Raw genomic sequence first — 20,802 nt, forward strand, 5'->3', positions numbered from 1 at the left:
GCTGAAAACATGTGCTTTCGGTTCCGGTTACACAACACACAGCCTCATACTCCTGAACCGGATCGTGACCACCTCTGGTCTATGTATAGATAACTAACCTACGGTAGTTACCGTAGATTAGTTTTCTATAGTCTATGAGCATTGAGCAAAGCTTTTGCTAGTGTGACGTCCGTCATAACTCACTTTGGAATCCACTAGGGGGCGCTGAAGAGTGTCGGGAATTTGGGTCGCAGAAATATGGTAACCCTATACCAGTTGCTTTACGTACGTATTTCTTTACGGCGCCAAAATCAGCGATTGCAGCAGCCATTATAGCGAATACTGATTTAGTACATATTTTCTAACTTACAGCCTGGTTATCAAGCTCACATTCGGCAGACAGTAGCAAATACGTCGCCCAGAAAACGGCACCGAATGGTCTCCCAAAAGTCCCCTATTTCAGCGGCTTCTACTGATAAACTTGCTAGTTGCCCGATAAGGCCATCGGAAAACTGCTGCGAATTCCATTTGCGCTGACGTGACTTAGAATGCAACGGATTCTTTGCAACGCCCTGTTAGATTCAGCGGAGAGCCCGGGGCGATTATCTCGCAGTGATATTTGTTATGTTTCAATCATGCACTGCTTGAGCAGGCGGAACGGAGTGTCGTTACTGATCGAACATCTGTGTTGACATAGGCTACTTACGGTTTGAACACCCTATAATCCTTTAGCTTGTGCATCCGATACCTATGGTGCTACGATCGTCATTTGTGATTTTTACTAGATATAAACAACAGACGGGATAGCTTCCAGTATTCGCAAACACCGCTAAGAAATTGTTGCACCTGGGTCGGAATTTTGAGACTTTTTATAGATGAGAGAGAGTATACATTCAATTAAAACCCCGCGATCACATAGTGACTAATCTAAACTTCAACATCATTTTCCGTGAGCGGTAGACTTATTGCGTTTACTAATTTACAATATTCTCCGAGCGGTTTATATGACAACTAAACTGACATTAAACCAGCGACCTTCGGTGTTGCCTTTTCGAACTCAAAACCGTAGACACATACCTTCATTCAAACTGTTACTTTACTCCATATCTCAACTAGGGTCAGGGCGTAAAATGGTATGAAAGCACAATTACGAAATATTCAATGAAGCGGAATGTGGTTTCGCTCAGTGAACCGACAAATCTACCATGTTTCGCCGCATCGCCCATCGAAAACCAAGTCACCATCGTCAGCTATAGTTATCTTTAGGAATGCATTTACCGCACTCTGCTCACCAGGGATGCATCTGAGTTCCTATCCACGTTTCAGCGACGGTACCACTACATTTATTTCAGTTAGATACGCGACAATGCCGCGTGATATCCAAAAGATCTATGAAAATGTGTGTTGCCTATATGATTAGTATATTCATATTGAAATAAACCCGATTATTTTCGGCTGACCCCCATCAGTATTATTCGTCAGCAATTAGTATAGAATTGGAAAGAACATTATATATCAACAATACATATTGACATACAATGTTCATTCCAATTTCCTACCATAGTTGATGACGATTACAACCAACCAAGCTGAAAATATTCGGGTTTATTTCAATATGAATATGCTAATCAATTGTATATTGAAGTTCTGTCACCTCCAAGAAGCTCTTCAGTGACCTCTCTGCGCCATATTCCATAATAACCATTCTGCTCTTCAACATTCTTTGCGACCATGTCTTGATCTCCACTGTTCAGTGTTCACGTTCATACGCCGCATGGGCAAATTATCGCAATTACGCGATGTTCGCTCGAAAACAAACCGTCGGAGCGCACGCGAAAGGTTGATTGAAGATGCTGCACTCAACGTATAAATTCGATATGGAGCGTCTCAGGTTTGTCAAGATTTCGTGGAAGCACTGAATCGCATTTCACAATCGCATCACATATTGATGAAGTGTGGCGAGGTAGCGTAGTGGTATAATCCACAGCTGCAACACCAAGGGGTTGCGGGTTCGAGTCCGACCGTGGGCCACTCCATAATTTGTACTGTTTGTGTTGGAGGTTTATCCAGGCTCCTCCTCACCATCTCATTCGTGTAAAAACGGTGCCTTATAACAAGCCTAGAAATGAGCCGTGCTACAAGTCGGGGCTACGTAGTAAAAAATGAAGAAAATTGGCCTAGTGTAAATGACTATAGTATAGTCGACAAACACCATGAATACCACAAACATCAACTTTGAAAATTGAGAATAGTCGATCAATATTTCGATTTTCGGAATCAGTTCGACAATTAGAATCGAATAATATTAGTTATTATAAATGTTCAATACTATATTCATGATGAACCGTGCAATCACAGTTGATGCTTGGCCAGGCTGTGCCTTGGCGCTTTATTTTCGAATAATAAATATGCTAAATTGCGTGATTTTGGGAGTAAAATTTTCGAAATCTAGTCATTCATGAACATCGATAGAAAATATCATAATCATTGAAGGTTTCATAATTTTCGCTCACTCAACCTGACGACATCCTGAGACTGCCTCACTTGCCTCCCCTGACCGCACGTCACTGATGTGGCCTGATCGTCGCACGGTAACATGTACATTGTACATGATTGTATTACTTTACGGAAATGTAGAATTGCAATTGGCAATATGAGTTGATGGCATAGCTTCGTGTTCGCGTTCACATGGAACCTTTCAAAACGGTTCGCGTTCACGCGAACCAGGACCTTTCGGGGGTTCGCAGCATCCCTACTTGGTATGTCATGGCCGGTGCAGAAATGCCAGTGCCTCTTAATAGCTCCATTCCTGCAAGTCGCATAGACTAACGCATCCTCACTGCTCCAAGCGATACTAGGAATATATGCCTAAGTGTTATATGTTTATATAATACGGTCCTCTTCGCCACCTGTATGTACGTACGTACGGGTATGGCGATTACGCATGGGTGCCATATTTTCGAACGGGGTAATGGGACGCCGATGGAAACAAGGACATCAGATTCGAAAGTCAATACCGTCTGTTTCTTATATTATAGGGTTACCTACCATACGTCCTCCTTTTCGGGTTTTTAAAAGTGTCCTTCGATGAAGCCTAAATGTCCTCCTTTACTGGTTCTAGAGCTAAGATGAAGGATAGATTCGAGTGAAAATGGGCATAAATGATGCTAAACAGGAAATTCGTGGTTCGAACGTTAGCGACGACCTTTTTTTAGCCAACCAAGGGAAAAACTGTATTTCGGGAGGAAAGTTGACCTTTTTTTTAGTCAGCCGACCACAATTTCGTGGTGAATTTACAATTTTTTCCGGATTTTACTCCAGTATTGTAAGTGTAGCGACCCTGATACGGCATCACGTACCTAACAGGGAAGCCGGAGTGTTCCTGAGCTCCGGACCTCGTCTCTCTGCGATCGCCGCCTGCTGCGCTCTCGCTACACGGAACGCCTAACCCAGTACACCAGTCCATACGGTTATAATAAGATTATACTCCACGACACAGTACTCAAAACAGCGTTTCACACTAGACTCATATTACACAATATACACAGCGATACATACAAACTGATAACGGAACATGCGACCTAACAATACGAGACACAGGCCTACACACAGCACACAAGTTCACACAAACCGCATTCCGACAGCTAAGCCTAAACCTACACCAGCAGCAGCGTTTTCATCTACAGGCGAGGGACCAACTACGGGACAATATCACTCCCCAGATGCTAGCACAGCATCGTCCGTGATCTTTCCATGCCCCAGTCAATCTATCTGAACATAGATTCCGACAGGATACATCCACCTCAAGCCTACAAATACAATGCCAACTACCTGTTACTTCACACCCTAACTGTCTAATACTACAACTACTTCATGCTGCTGTTCCCAACTACTCATACTTCACGCTACCAAACACAGAGACATACTCACTCACATCCAGCTTCAGCCACGCTCTCAGCCAACTCTCTAATCCACCAAGTCAACACGCGGTCTCCAGCCGCACCGCACGCAACAATATTCTAAACGGAAAATACCGAACATTCTAGAAACTAGGGATGCCACAGTAAGTCTGAAAATTTTGAACAAGTGTTCTCATTTCCCGATTCCTGAATATGGTAACCCTATGTTATCATCATTTCCGAACGTCTGTAGACCATAGTGTTGTTGGGAAAATTTAATATGAAGCTACACACGCATGAAAGAGCTGTCGGTGACCCCTGCTTAGGGTCATTAAAAGTATCATTCAAATTGTAATTAAAACTCAAAAAGATTTGTAGCTTTATTATTGACCGACATATGCCTCACCTGCATAAGCTGACGTAAAAGTGGAGCTCATACTCATCTATTAATAGTACCGCTGTAGTATTGGCTTCTCCTAAAACTAATTCACGCATTCGCAGTTGTTGTGGTTTGAATATTCCATACTCTGGTAGTAGTGACAAGTTGCGTTGAATTTCGCTGCGAGCGAACGGACAACTAGTGGCCTCTGTGAACGATTATGAGATTACGGGAAATAAAAACTCGTAAGATGCTATTAATTAACTATGATCATGGATGGGTGCAACTTTGGAGCTTGTGATGCAATCAATTTATTTGTGAAAATTCAATAAAAGTGCACATGATGGCCAAACGAAACGATAGATGTACAAAATCTGCAAATTCGAGCATAAAAATCCTTAAGATCGGATCGTAATGCTTTAAAAAGAAACGCAAGCTATAGGCAAGAAATCCATATCGTTAAGTGCTAAGGAATAGAAGGCATTATTATAGTATATACAATATATAGGATTTCCGCATAACTGAACTGATAACGGTTGGTGTATGATCGAGATGACAGTTGACAAATATGTAGATGTAGATACTAGATATCACACCCATAAGCATTATGTAAAATATTACATATCTTAATATTAATTGCCAAGTACAGCCGTTCATTAACCCAACGATCTTGACCACTGGTACCACACCAGTCCTACGTAGTGCCTGGCTTGTGCGATAACACTAACATTGCATCCGCGAACCAAACTAGTATGTATTATGTTTCACGACTTTGCGTTTTGCTACATCTGTGCCGTGTGTACTGCTCTATACAAATTCCATCGCCGGGGTCATGTGTCGGTGCTTGTGGCCTCAGGTAACGGAGCCATTGGTGATAGATTGTTACTTCCTTCCTTCCTGTAATTCGGCGAAGACGGCGAATTGGAGTAGTATGATATTTGCGACGTGCCCGTGTAAGTCCTGCCAGTGTTGTAGAGTGAAAGACTTTCTTTGTGTCTGTAATTGAGGGATTCGATTTCAATCACCTAAAAATGTGGACGATGGAATTGCATGGTTATTGGGCAGATATCGGTTGACTTAGCCCAAAGACATTAGATCTGGCAAGGACCGTGCTATGTTCTGAGAAAATCTTCATTATCATCGTGTTACAGCAAGAACCTTTGAGCTAGAACCTAATTTAGGGGCCTGGTTAGAAGACTCCAACGATGACTTATTGTTACGTCACAAAGCGAAAGGGAATTGTGTCCAGAATACAGATACGGGCTAATGGCGTTGTTCTTTTCTTTCCATGCCCGTGATAATAGACGATAGTTTCATTAAGATTCAAGCCACCTGCTTTGCTACTGATAGCTTATAATAATGAACGATAACAAAAAGTAAAGTGAACGCAAAGGCTGTAATCGCAGCCCTATATCGACCACAAATCAGCATCTCAAATTTTCTTCAAGTTTTTTCATCTAAATGTGAAGACTCAAAGATGAGCGGGTACAATTTTTAAATTCAAACCCGGTCGAGATTTGAGATTGAAGATCATGCACATCCAATTTTAATACAATCGAAAATCCGAATCCAACTGAAATCTCGGATAAAAAACTTGAAAACCAAATCCATCCTTATCACATAAATGCCTACAAATAATTTGGAGGTTGATATAATCCACTTATTTAATCTTGGACTTTAGTTTACATGAGCTAAATGCGAAAAAATAACCACGTAGCCCCAGTTTTATTGATAGCAGCAAACCGCCGATACCCACCTGGCATTGGGTGGTGATCCGCCGCTCAGATTGGAATCAATAAGCGGGGTCTGACTTCGCTTCCTGTTTTTCGACGCCACCTCCTGTAACGCAGATGGGAGCTGTGACAGCGTTCAACCGGTACCCAATGCACTTGGGATCAAACTGTGCGCCAAGCTTCCCCGTGCTTTCATACTTACGATGGACGCCACCGATTTTCGCCTGTCTGTCGTTAATTTGATGGCTTTTCTAACTTCTGAGTTGAAGACGCAGTAAAATAGGAAAATAGCGATCCCCTGAATAAGAATGCCCGAATTAATCGATGTTTAATCAACCTCATACAAAATGCTAGCCTTGCAAAGCCCAAAAAGTATATATCATAATCAGAGGTGGTCAGTAACGAAGTACTTCTACTTTTTTGCAGTACTCAAGTAGTTTTCCGCTACTTGGGTATTTAAACAAGTAGATCTAATTTTCTGCTACTTCTACTTCGTAATATTTTGTGATCCAGTTACTTACTTTTCGCTATTCTCTGTTGGTCAAGTAGAAGTAGTTTCATCCTCCGATCAGGAAGATAGCCTGAGGAATTTCGGGGTTGTTTCCACGGAGTATCATCATTTAATTTTGATAAAAGTTGAGTTAAGCCCAGAATTTTCGTCGCGTTTCACGCACAGTGGATATGGGGTGATCAATATGATTTCACGAAAGTATCGGTGAATATAATTTAGGTAGCTGGTTGCGTGGTTCCGTTCACGCCGCCTTATCGCCCATATGAAATATTTCATCACAGTATGGTACATCACAACGTTTTAAACTCATGTTTCTCAATTTAGTATTTACTTATCACATCGTAATCTGACTATAGCTTTAGACCTGTTTAGCATACCACCTTTGAAACTTTCTGGACTAAAGACATGAAATATATTTTACGCTTTTAGAAGTAGTATTTATATTTCTCTTTCAATTCCCAGTATCATACATTGAGTTGTAGTTAGTTTCAGTTCGTTTGTCTGGAGAACATAAATATTTAAGTTTAAAAGCAAGTGTAGCAATGCCTTTAATTTCCGGAAAAGCGACATAATATGAAATTTTTACGGGCCACCATATTTTTTATTAACGTTTACTAATCGCGCAAAGTGTTTACACAGTATCTGATACACCTTCTGCGTATTTTTCGTCGACTAAATTACGGGCCTTATAATATGGGGGAGGGCGCCATACCATGCTATTTTCTAAAACGGGCTGTTCGAGTAAACAGAGGATTAGTATCGCATTTCCATATCAATACTATCATTTTCATCCCATGATGTGGACGAATGCTTATGTTGCCGAAAATTGGATATCTCCTGGTATGCATCAATATGAATCAAGCTCTGCAGCTGCACCTTTCGCATGGCTCAACTTGCTGCTTTTAACAAACCATGTCAATGGATTACGACAGTTTTCAAATACTTACTTACTTGAGTGGATTTAAAGTCACTCAATTTTAGTTCTACTTCCAGTAGTTTTACGTTGCTTATGGAAGAAGTACTTCTACTCGTACTTGAGTAGATTTTTGCGACGTTACTTCTACTTTTACTTGAGTAGCTTTCTTGACTACTTTGACCACCTCTGATCATAATCTCCGCATATACAGTTTGTCACTTGTCAGGAGAGAATGCATCTTGCAATGGTAATATTGTTGATCACAACGTGGCTCTCTAACACGGTACTCGAGACGAGAAGATAAAAGTGATTCCAAGCTTTTCACCAAATTCAGGTAAGATTTGGATTTGCGAGTTTTGTGTAACTTCAATATAATCATAAATAATAATCATAGGCAACGGTTCAATTATTTTTATCCGCTCAAGACACACAATGACCAATCCGACATACAAGACGCAATGCGATGTAATCAACAAATTGATGTCGAAACGACCAAGTACGATATCTCAATCTATCATCTAACTCGGCATTCAGATGCTACAATGTTCGATCTTGATCTTTCGGCTGTCTTTTTTTCAGACGCTTTTCTAGGTCTCTTCAATAGCTTTCCTTGTATCCGTCACATATCGGATCTTTCTCGTTTTGTTTTGTAAAGATGCCGTGAGAACAGCGAGATATCGGGGAGTAGCCCGGATTGACCTCCAAAACTTCGAAACGTGCTACCTCCAATCAGTGATGGGATCAAATCACTACCTTCGAGTCATTGCACATTTTGACTCGAGTCAAGTCAATTCAATCGGTTTTCGAAGGTGACTCGATTCAAGTCAAGACACGAGTCAAGTCACAGTTCAAGTCAAATTGAATTTTCGAAGTATGAGAGATGATTCAAAGTCATTACATTTTGCTAGCTGTGTAAAAGACAGGCCATTTATCTTGATTCAAATAACGAATATATAAAGTTAAATATACATACAACATGACGTTGTATCGCTCATGCACATGTAGAACTGCTAATAAAATAGTGAGTAGCATTGTACATTTTGCGTGTCCAGATATTAATTTAGATACAGTCGCGATATCAATTTAATTCAGGATTTGAATTTTAATACTGTAGGTCTGCTTATTGCCACTTTACCTCACAGATATTGAGCTAATAATATTACCGGCATAGTTTTTGTGTCTGACTCAAGCGAGAAAGTGCTGAATTGATCCATTACCTGGAGTCCCATTAGGACGATGTGTGCGTAACCTGCTACTATCCCAGCAGGTGGCGGAAGACTGGAGAATAAATTGAGGATCCATGGAATGCCGAGAATGGGCAAAAGAATTATGGCTCCCTTCGCAGATGCTCTGTAACAATACAATGAACAAGCTTTCGTCATATAACAGTGTGTAGTAAGTATGGGATACTATGCGCAATCAAGCTCCTAGTACTCGACACAAGTCATGCCAATAGCATTTGAAGTGTTCGCGAACTATTCAAATATTACAGCCTTCATATTCCAGCTTTTGTGTCAATAAATAGGGTTTTCTCAGTTTAGATATCATTTTGTTTTCTGCACATTGTATATAAACATGTGGTTGTCACGCTTATTGGGTCGACGGTGTTAGTACATCGCGCTGCGGCGTGATCACATAGTGGTTAGCACCTCACGTAGTGACCGTGATAACCCAGATTCGAATCCTGGTCCCGACACGCTTTTGTGGGGTGACTTCAAAGTGACAAAAAGCTAACACCGAACATCACGGAGTAACCTGGGCCTACGATATTCAACCGTACAATATGCTAAAAGGGGTTACGGGCTATACCTTTTCGTGATTTAAATATGGGTTGGAGTGAAAATAGCCAATTAGGAAATGATTTGGCGTCAAGTACAAGTATTTCATAGACCAGGAGTCGCCAACCTGCGGCCGTAGAAGCATGATTATGCAGACATTAATATATTACGTTGTGGAAATGTATGGTTGAGAATTAGCAATAGCAGAACCTTTCAGACGTTCACAACATCCCTAATAGCAAGCGGATAATGAACAAATAGATGAGCCTGAAGTTCACGAACTAATCAAAAATGACTGTCTTCATATCCCAAATTTTGTGTTATTAAAGAGGGGTTTTCTCAGTCTATAGATATCATTCGGTTTTCTTCTCATTGTAGACAATCAATCAATCAATCAAACAGGTATATTAATATTTTCATCGTTTCAAAACATCACAAGACTGCGATGCAATGAAAAGATCATCGGGATGCCGTATATAATTATTTACATTTGACTTCTGACTGAGAGTTTCATGTACTGAATTTGCAAGTTAGCTTGTGTTAGTGATGGAATTTGTTATCACGTGGTGCAAAAGACCACGCTGTTATAAGCACCATAACATGCTTTTATTAATAAATAATATTAATAATAAAAAGATAGGAAGGTGTCGAAACAACTTGGAGTAGCCATTAAGATCAGACACCCACCTTAGCCTAGGCGAAGTAAATAAGAGGCATGCACACTGAATGAAAAGTAATGCAGAGAATATAATACGCAAGCGACAAAATGAGGTGGCATGGGGCGATGAGGTCGATGTTAGGTGGTAGTCCGGTAATCCTGAAGACTGGCTATACCAGTGGTTCCCAACGTGGGCGATATAAAATACCGAAGGGGGCGATATGGGGGGCGAAAACGAACGAAGGGGGCGATAGGGGGCGAAAACAACGAAGGGGGCGATGGCACGTTCAAACGGCTATATCGGTGTTGGGACCCTAACTGCTGCACCCCAAACCCCCAATCGGGGGCCGAACTCAAATTTTTTAGAAACTCATGCATCTTTCTCAAAATTTTTTCGCGCTGCGCGCGATTTCATATCGTCAGATATCTTGATTTTGGGGTACCCTTCCCCCAACAAAAATACGCATGATTTATGGAAATACAGACTTCGGCGTCGGTCATTATTGCGCCACGACGTACCAAGACATATCAAGTTACAGGCCATGTAGCATGCGACTCCAAGAAGTGTGCCAGGACGATCAGCAACGAAAAGGCCTTGGCCGAAAAGGAATGCCTTGTTCTGACCAAAAACTCCGATACATATACATATATGTTTAATTGTCCATGGGTGCCTTAATGGCTGGCGTCGAATGTTCCTTTCCTGGAGATCTGAACCCTGCAGGACAAATGCCATCCGCAGGGAAAAATTATTTGCCAGTAAAGAAAGGAAAGGATAAAAAATTGATAGCAATATGTATGCGATTCCCGGCCATGTTGACCGATTCAAACATGAATTATAGAATTTTTTTGCGCTTCGCGCTGTTAGGCGAAATACGGCGACTTACCAAACAGTACATGAGATAGGGTATAGCTGATATGTAGCGACCTAAAGCCCACTGGCTGAGGGGGGCTTGGGTTTGGTTTATCACCCTATGGGTGCCCAAGAACGTTTTTTGGGGGGCTGACGAAGTGCTGTTACGGTCCTGATGGGAGTCAAGTCGGAGAAAAGACCTTTTTTAGTCAGCTCTCGAAAATTTAGCTGTACAAGTGTAATTTCGAGGTTGATCCGAAAAGTTGAGCTTTTTTATTAGTCAACTCTCCGGTGATCCCAGTTTGTATGCCCATTTTTCGGTTCCCAATATTTGGGGGGCGATGATCGGTGTTGAGCTTCAAAAGGGGCGATGAGTCGAAAAAGGTTGGGAACCACTGGGCTAGACATAAGCGTGGTTGTCAAGCGCATGGTAGGTCGGCGTGTTAGCATATCGCGCTGCGTTGTGATGGTACAGTGGTTAGTACCTCACGTTGTGGCCGTGATAACCCAGGTTCGGATCCTGGTCACAGCATGCTTTTTTTTCTGAAGAAGTGCTTTTTAACCCTGCTTATGCCCGTGACTGAGATGAACAGATATTTGTTACTTTTATATTTCTGAGACTGTTCTTTTTTCGGAAGCTTGTGGTCCGATAATGCTGACATGAATTCACTTCCACGATTTGTCGTTAATTGTTCTACTTATGAGCTCTGTCGTTGACAATTCGAATGATTCTAAACGTGCCAGTTTTAGTAGATGACGAATTCGTATAGAATTCTTTGAAGTAGGCATTATTTATCGATACCTGGGAAACTCCATCTAAAAAGGAGACGAATGATTATGCTCACAAGTGACGGTTAGCCAAAAGTCTTTTCTGCTCGAGACGGGCGCCGCACAGATTATTGAGATTAGACATTCTTTTTATACAGTCAGAAACTTTGAAGCGCAAGGTATTTCAAAATGAAACGGCCATAGCACATCGACACCACAAGCGCCGTCCGAGATGCGAACTCTTCCAGTAGTCAATTTAACATATGGTTATTTGGCGTCCAGGTGGTCCGTTATGACTGTTCGCTGAAATGCGGCCGTAAGCGATATAAGTAATCGAAATGCGTCCGTGATTAGCGAAAAGGTTGAACACCCCTGGCATAGACATACCATGAAAGCAGCAGGGTTGGTCTTAGTGTTCTGTGCTTTTCCGGCATATTTAAGAACTCACGCTACCGTCGCATCTCGCAATCCGAACATCTTTACCGCTATGACGGCATTCACTATGAAACCACATCATACTTACTGTGCAGTGTGTAGCGTAACATGATCCGAATGTATTGCAAACCAGCTTACCTGACCGAGTCGCTCATAGTTTTATTTTTTGTAGCGGACGACGATCTGGACGATTGAAATATCACCGTAACCACTTTTATTAGGATGCAGATGTTTATCTGAATAGAAATTTTGTTTCGTTGATTTCGATGAGTGCCGGTTAGTATGCTGGGTGAATTTTGGTTTGCCACACGAGTTCAAATCACCACCGCGCTCTGCGGCACAACACGATAGAAGCTAATTCATCTCGTGTATAAATGGCGGGCTAGGACGACTAATATTACCTCCAATTACATGACTGAAGGAAGAAATGAAGAAGAGAAGAAATTTCCTAAGCCTTGTGTACCGTAGAAGGAGAAGTGCTAGGCTACTGTGTTAGCCTGCTAGTGTATACATTTTAAACAGTTACAAACATAGAAGGAAATAACTGTGTTTGACTGAGGTACTCCACGAAAAATGCTGGGTGCATAATGAAAAGCGTTGAATATAGACAAGAGAGTCTGCTATTTACAATCAATGGTAGATAAATCAAAGCATTCCTACTGTGCTCAGGATAAATGTCTAGTTAGTATGCTATAAGTACAGTGGATCTAGGCACAGACTGTATTTTAGTACTTAATCCAAGTTTAGTATGGATTGAAGTGCTATAATTTCGGAAGTAACCTTTAATACTTCCTGGTTTTGTTTGTATTCATGGTGTTTGTCGACTACTATGGTCATTTACACCAGGCCGATATTCTTCTTATTTTCCATAACTGCCGACTTATAGCACGGCCCACCTCTAGACTTTTTGTAAGACACCGCTGACGCGGATGAGGTGGCGAGGAGGAGCCTAGGTAAACCTCCAAAACTTAGATATCGGAATTCGGAAGTCGACCTCGGTCGGACTCGAACCCGCACCCATTGGTGTTGCAGCCGCGGATTATACCACTGCGCTATCTCGCCACAATACTTCCAGGTATTCAACGACCGCCCATCGCGTTTTATTATTATTTTGTCCGATGATTATCATCAACTCAAACAGTAGACTTTCATCCAATCAAAGAAACCAAGTATTGATGTAACAATGCAGAATATCGGGATTTTGTTTGCCGAATATATGACTTCAATTTTGATGAAAACCGTATCGTAGTCTACATTAGGGATGGTGTAAACGAGAGGTTTACGTTCGCGTTCTGTATGCGAACCTCGGAAATTTAGAGGTTCACGTTCACAAACGTATGTAGGTTCTGCAACGTGAACCTTTTTCACATATTACAATTTTTCACGTCATTATAACATCTTGGGTTAAATTTCTCTGCATTTCAACTATAGGGCCACTCTATGCTCGAAATATTCAGCTTTCTGTTCGTTAATATTTAGTAACTCTCTGCTGTGAGCTTGACCCGCAATCACACGCCAATAATGAGATAGAGATGTAGGTAGTCAGCGAGTGATGCTTATACAGCCAACCAATCAATGCAATATATTTTAAGAATACATCGTTGTCTACTTTAAAAAATCTAACAAGCGTACGGGATGCATCTTGATTTGATATGTTTATTGCATCATAAAACCCAAATCCGTGCGGTTGGGGTGTTGGCTATTGTATAACTTGTTTATGGGGTAATATCGGTAGCAAGTATGGAAACCCGTTTACAGTAAGCTCAATATCAATGTAGCAATGGTCAGACTCCGAACATATTGTCCGGTATGACCTGGACCGTTAAGGCGTAAGCTGATATTCCATTGCAATTCCCTCGGCAAAGCGACGGAAGATATTGATTTTATGGTTTTATTATAGCATTTGATTGCTCCAGTTGATACATTTGGTGATGTTCAAAAAGTCAGCATGTACTTCAGCATTGTGGCATATTGTGGCCTGAGTCGTCGCTAGGTATTTTGTATGTCACTTCACTGAAATGTAGGGTTGGAATTAGAAATATGACGTCACGTGACGTCATAGGTGCACGTTCGCGTTCACACAGAAGCTTTCAAAAAGGTTCGCGTTCACAGCCGTCTCAAAGGAGATCAGGTACATGCTGGGATCTAATGCACAATGAGTACAAAGTGACGAAAACGAAATTTGTCGGTAAAGGGTATGTATGGATCGTGGTTAGGGGAGGGATGGTCACTGCGGTCAAGAGATAATCGTATACAGCAGTGGTTCTCAACCACCGGGCCACGGCCGGGCAGCCTAGCTTACATCATTTTCTTGGTGTCACATAAACAGGTGTAAATCTTAACAGTTTAGCCCTCTAAATTAGTAATACTTGAATCATGAACTCCAGGCCGACTCTGCTTGGAATCGAATAAATCTCAAGTTCAATTTTACACAGTATACACGGCTTTGCCATAAAAGCTTTCACGCTACACGGCTCCCGACCCCTGTCCTACGCAGACCAAAGAATATATCGCGTTTTATGGCCTCAGGCCGTCATCATCAGAACATCCAGTAGGTCAGTGGTTCTCAACCTTCTTGTCTTCGCGGACCCCTTTCGGACCGTCACGGAAGCCACGGACCCCCATGAAGTTTCAGTTCAAATTTAGCTCAATTATCGGACAATCGTCATCTGCGTCTCGTGCAAATGATAACTGTAGGCTTAGTGATAAACAGCAAGAAAATGACTTTTCTTGAAAATAAGACCACACTATACTTGGGAAAATTGGGTTGACTTCTGTTATTTCAAAACGATTTCTGCAACTGCATTTCTTGAAATACGTGGTCGTGTCTTGAAAATACGCTCCTTCGATTTGATATGAACGAGTGCCGAAAATCCATTTCCACAAATATAGGTGGTGGCGATTGAATTAGTAACGCGCGTGACGCTTCCGTCGATACATTCGGGTATGATCGCAACAAATATGCCACCAGAATTGACAAACATTTTTTTTTATAATGAACATATAACCACAAGCCTGGTCATTCATATCTAGAAGCTTATCTTTAAGTCATTATGGAATACATGGTTATTTATACCACAGGAGGAAATGGATTTTTGTAAATGTTTCGAAGTCACCGTGATAGACCTTTCTCATCCATTTTTTTTCGACAATCCCCAACAAAACATCTCTAAACAGCAAAATGTTTGTATAAGTAGGCTATTGACAATTTAGCAATTAAAATGAGTCTGCACAGCAGGATAGTTCATATCAGATAGCCAATCTGTTGATGTGAGCTCTGGAGTTTTACTAGTAATGGACTGAAGCTGCCTTGGGATTTTCCGAATTTAAAAAAATGCAAATTAGTTTATCAAAATGTTTGTATCAGTAGGCTATTGACCATTTAGCAGTTAAAATGAGTCTGCACAGTAGGATTTTTCATCTGAGATGGCCATTCTGTGGATTTGAGCTATGGAGTTTTACTAGAGATGAAGCGAAACTGTCTCGTGATTTTCCGAAATGAAAAAAAATACAAATTAGGTTATCAAATATTTTAAGGCCTCGCGGACCCCCAGAAAATGCTTCGCGGACCCCCAGGGGTCCGCGGACCACCGGTTGAGAACCACTGCAGTAGGTTGAAGTGATATATAACCCGTGTGTTATATAACTACTGAACCTACGACGATGACGAGGGTTCCAATCATTCCATATCGTACACGTAGACGATTTCAAATGCAAATCGTCCTAAGCTTTTTTGTAGGTGTTTCTCGGACGAAATTAGACAATTTAACAACCTTTCAATGAGAAATTCTTTGAAATGGTATCCAGAACGGTGTTTGGATTCGAAAATATTAAATTGGCTAATCTCTGCACTACTGCGCTGGTCTACGTGCAACGACACAGTGTCTGCTGTCACAATTCGATATCACATTTCACATAACATTTCTATATCGAAGCTACAGTCTCACCGCGATGATACAGAGTGCAGGCCCAAGAAACGCCCAATGAATTCCGTTTGCCGTCTGCAAGAAGCAAGTTTCTTGATCGTAATAAGGGTCGTACATCTGCAAAGAGAACGATATCCGTTTCAGCCTATAAACTGCGCGCATGTGAAATATATTACATGTAGCCCGGAATTATTCTGCCAGGTCTCGATCCGGGTCGGCTGAAACTGTAGATGTGACAAAATGAACTCACTGACCATTAACTTCAGTTTATTGTTAATAATTTCGTCAGATCAATACACCACTAGATTGCGATACAATGAAAAGATAGGAGGGTGTCGGAAAGACTTGGAGTAGTCTTTGGAATCAGACCCCACCCGGCCCAAGGCGATGTAAAAAAGAGGCATGCACATTGCATGAAAAGTAATAGGAGGTTACATAAAAAAGGACAAGCGATAAAAATGAATACGAATCTGAATTTGATATTCAAATCCACCTCCATATTCAAATCCATTATTATTTCGTATCATGTCCAAATCCAAATCCGCTTCAAAATAACCGTAAATCTATAATCAATCCAACTCAATGCTCATATCTGGTAGCAACACATGTCTCATACTAAAACACATAGTGATGATCAATGTATATTTGTATTGCACTAACAGTGTAAACCGGCCTCCGGTTCACGATAACTGTCGGTTTAAAGTGACAGGATATATCATTCATAAAAGCGTGCTTGTTTTGACAGCGTGGCAAAACACGCACACGGAAATGCTGGAGTAAACACTTCCTCTCCTATATAGGCCGATTTTATGAATTGACTCGGATACAACAACAGCGAAATTTGTAGGTTAGGCTAGTCAGCATATATTACCAGCGCAATTGTGCGACTTAACATGATCGGCTCAATGACTCATGGTGTCCTGGCCTAATAACACCATCAGACACTCATAATCAAGATTGCAAAATTGGGTTTCTGACGTTTGCAATATTGTGATATATTGCGATATTATGACGTTTTGACAAGATCGAAGTTATATTCGCGAAGGCACGATTAATTTTTTAACGCTATTTTCCCCAGAGGATCTCGAAATCCTTGAATCCGTGAAATTGAACAATTGTACGAATCCGAGTAGTGGTTATCCTCGACGAGAGGGCGATATAGCGAAATACGTGCCTACGTGTTAGAGAATGCAACACGTAGACCTTGATTGGAAACTGGACTTGCAAATAATTTCATCGTATGACAAGTCATGATAATCCTGGATTACCATGCGACTTTCAAATAAGTTAAATTTATTACTATATGTCGTCGAACAGGATTGAGACACGGCAGGTCTGGATGGGCCCAATACGGGACACTACTTCGTTCTAATACCACTGTACAGATCAACATCAGACATTTTAAATGCCTAATTTCACTCAATGATGAGTGTTCGGTCGATAGACTATACACCAAGTAGATATCTTAAAACTGGATCCAAGTGTTACATGATCTGGCACGTACAAGATAAATTGCGTCCACCTCAGCTCCACTTGAGTGGTTTTGCCTTATATGTACCATGTACATATGCATGTAACTAGTTTGGAATTTTCCGGCCTCCATTAACACCAGCAACAGCACTCACAACGCCGACGATCTAAAATAAACTAAAATAAACGCGAACAAAAACGAAATACCTCGCCATCATGGTCGCGATCCAACTTCCTCGAAGCCACCACTGTCACCACCACAGCCAATGTCGGGAAGCCCCAGCCCATAAACGGGGCGTACTTTGCGGAGCACTCGCCCAACTTCGTGGAGAACACCATGACTACTTTGTAGAAGAGGTAGACGCCTTCCATTAGAAACCAGACGAACGAAGAGAGGAAGAACAAATGCGCTAGAATGGCGAAGGCGAAGCAAGCGTTCGGGTGGCCCTGAAAGTATACGAGTAGAAGGTTGATACAGTAGCGCTTGTGCGGCAGAAAAGTACACTTGTACTGTTATGCAAATATATTATTTAAAGCATGTATTGGTTTGCAGAGGTATGCGCATTGTGCCAGGAGCGGGGATTCCGAAATCTGAAAAATCCAAACTTCAAGATTTCGGTCGCATTTGGTTGCAAATTTTGGCGAAGTCAGATTGGGGTTTTGACGTAAAATCAAGAGGGATATTAGATGTACATTGCACATGTAGTATTTGGAAAAATATGCAATGTAAACGTAAATCTTGTATTTTACCCATTTACTCCATAGTGTAGGTTGCAAGTCAGTTCGACGATGCTTTCTGATACACAATTTAGCGTCCATAGCGATTCCAATGGTGGAAATAGTTAAATACAGAAATTATAGAGGTATATCCCAGGGGTGTAACACCCAAGAAAGTGGGGAAATACATAATACAAGTAAACATAATACACTACCCTCGGCATGTATCTCCGTTGAATTTATTTGAGTAGTAGGTCTATTCACCCACGGAATGGGCGTGAACGATCGATTTTGCGCCAGACAATGCCGTTTACCTGATTCGCACATAACGTTTTGGGGGGAATCTGGTAAATCCACCTATTTTCAACCTATTTATTCACTGAGTTGAACGATACTGGATGTGAAGTCACACACGGACATAATGCCAATTGAATTGAGGTTGTATTGTCAACACACATTGCAGACCGGATCTGGAATCTGTATACAAAAACTGCGCTAATTTCTATCCATTTTACCCGGATCTCGCCTTTCGTAGAACATTCCCAGATTTATTTCATGTCGAAAATTGTGACGTGACACAAACTGTGACGTATTTTTGGTAATGCTAAGTCGTCAATAATTCATTCGAAGCATCTTCATCAATGGCATTGGAATTTGTCAAATGCAGTGTGTTCGTAGTCGCATACAAACGAATACATCTCATTTACGGCAGATTACAAATGAATCAAACCGTATTGTGTCTAGTAGGGATGGTGTGAACGTGAGGTTCACGTTCGCGTTCTGTGTGTGTGACCCTCAGACATTTGGAGGTTCGCGTTAACAAACGAACCTTGGTAAGTTCTGCACTGTGAACCTTTTTTGCGTATTACAATTTTTGACGACATTATAACGTATCTACAGTTGAAATTCTTTGCTTTTCGTCATAGGACCTCCCTTCCCAAGGCGCTGGCTCAATGAAAAGAAACTCAACACTAAACAAGCATGCACCGTGCCGATTTCAAAAATTACTCGTTCGAAAGTTTGCTCGTAATATTCAGCTTTCAGTCTGTGAATCTTTAGTCGCTCTCTGCTGCGAGCTTTGCCCGCACAATAGCGAGAACGAAACATATTTAGAAAGGCAGGGAATTGTGCTTAGTGCATCGATGTCCAATGTAAAAAATCGATCAGGCGTACGGGATACTCGTTAAGAGTGTTGACTACTGTATGCCGGTACCGGTGACTTGTTTTTGAGATAATATCTGGCGCAAATATATAGAAAATGTTTCACTCAATACATCTGTCCGGTCTAGCCGAGTCCTCGCTAAAGTTGTTGGCAGCGAGACGAAAGACATTGTTTTTGTGGAGTTAGTATAGCATTTGATTGTTCTAGCGTTCCTGTCGCTATAGTTATCAGTTATCGTCAGCACCGTAACTGCCGCACCCCAAACCCCCCAAATTGGGGGGGGGCGAACTCGAAGGGGGCCCAAAATTATTTCGTGGATTAGCATAAATTATAGAGTATTTTTTGAAAATTTATGCAACTTTTTAAAAAAATTTGCGCGCTGCGCGCGATTTCAAGTTGCCACATATCTTGATTTTGGAGTACTCTTGCCCCCCCCCCCAAAAAAAATAAGCAAAAAAAAAGATTATTGAAATGGGTGTATTTGCGTTGGTCATTATCGCACCACGATATACCAAGACATATAAAGTTTCAGGCCATGTGACATGCGACTCCAAGAAATGTGCTAGAACGATCGGCAGTGAGAAAACCTTGGCCGAAAACGACCGTCCTTATGCTGACCGAAAACTTCGTTATATATACAAAATACATGTAGGTTTAATTGTCCAAAAGCGCCTAAATGACTGACGCCGAATGTTTCTGTCTTGGCAATCTGAACCACACAAGACAAATACCATCCCGCAGGGGAAAATTATATACCAGTGAAGAAATACCAATTTGAAATCGTGTGTGTCTTTTAGTTTAGTAGCCTACGTTTGGGCGATTCTATATTTTTTGATATAGCAGACAGGAAGTCACGAAATAACATTATGTTACGGAGTCATACAAACGGGCCCTACAGTTTCCAAGACACCTCACTCAGCTCTGCCGGTAAATCTGATTACGTGAGCAGAGAGGACAAGAAATTGATAGCAATATATATGCAATTCCCGATCTTATTGACCGATTGTATCATGAATTATCGAAAATTTTCGCGCTTGGCGCTGGCTCACTAAACAGTACGACTAATTTCGTAGCAAAGCGAACGTGATTGGGGGTCGGTTTATCACCCTATGGGAGCCCAAGACCCAATATTTTTTAGGGGTCTGACGAAGTGCTGTTTCGTTCCTGTCAATGGGTATACGCCCGAAGATGTTTAATTATGATTGAGGGGTCCTACCTATTCAAACACGCCTCACTCAGCTCTACCTGTAAATCTGATTAGGTGAGCAGAGAGAGGGTGAAAATTGATAGCAATACGTATGCAATTCCCGATCATATTTACCGATTCAATCAGGAATTACAGAATTTTTCGCGCTTCGCGCGTTTAGGCGAGAAAAGCGTACCCAGTCAACGGAGCTCCATGAAAGATGATAAGTAGCGGTTAACGGCGTACAGGATAGAGCGTGAGGGGGGTCTGGGGGGCTTCGCCCCCCAGAAGTTCGGTTTATCATCATATGGGGGGCCCAAGACCAAAGTTTTGGGGGGGGGCTGGCGAAGTGCTGTTACGGCCCTGGTTATCGTGTACACTGTACATTGCATTAATATATTACTTTACGGAAACGCAGGGTTAGAGTTGGGAATA

General features: G+C 41.5%; 1 protein-coding gene across 2 annotated transcripts in view; it reads right to left on the reverse strand.

The window, feature by feature from the left end:
- Positions 1-5,057: 5,057 nt before the first annotated feature.
- Positions 5,058-20,802, reverse strand: part of LOC145440224 (adhesion G protein-coupled receptor L1-like) — a 50,945-nt gene continuing 35,200 nt past the window's right edge. For both annotated transcript variants that reach the window (XM_080317799.1, XM_080317798.1), the window contains 7 exons: positions 17,510-17,749; positions 15,854-15,949; positions 12,045-12,142; positions 8,635-8,767; positions 6,193-6,288; positions 6,014-6,096; positions 5,058-5,253 (listed from right to left, as the gene is read on the reverse strand). In XM_080317799.1, the coding sequence (XP_080173925.1) occupies positions 5,088-5,253; positions 6,014-6,096; positions 6,193-6,288; positions 8,635-8,767; positions 12,045-12,142; positions 15,854-15,949; positions 17,510-17,749 (912 nt within the window). In that variant the 3' untranslated portion in view covers positions 5,058-5,087. The remainder of the gene's footprint in view (positions 5,254-6,013; positions 6,097-6,192; positions 6,289-8,634; positions 8,768-12,044; positions 12,143-15,853; positions 15,950-17,509; positions 17,750-20,802) is intronic.

This window comes from Botryllus schlosseri, chromosome 6 (genome assembly GCF_051294905.1).
Source record: "Botryllus schlosseri isolate E-star chromosome 6, Bs_hap1, whole genome shotgun sequence".
Taxonomy (NCBI): domain Eukaryota; kingdom Metazoa; phylum Chordata; class Ascidiacea; order Stolidobranchia; family Styelidae; genus Botryllus; species Botryllus schlosseri.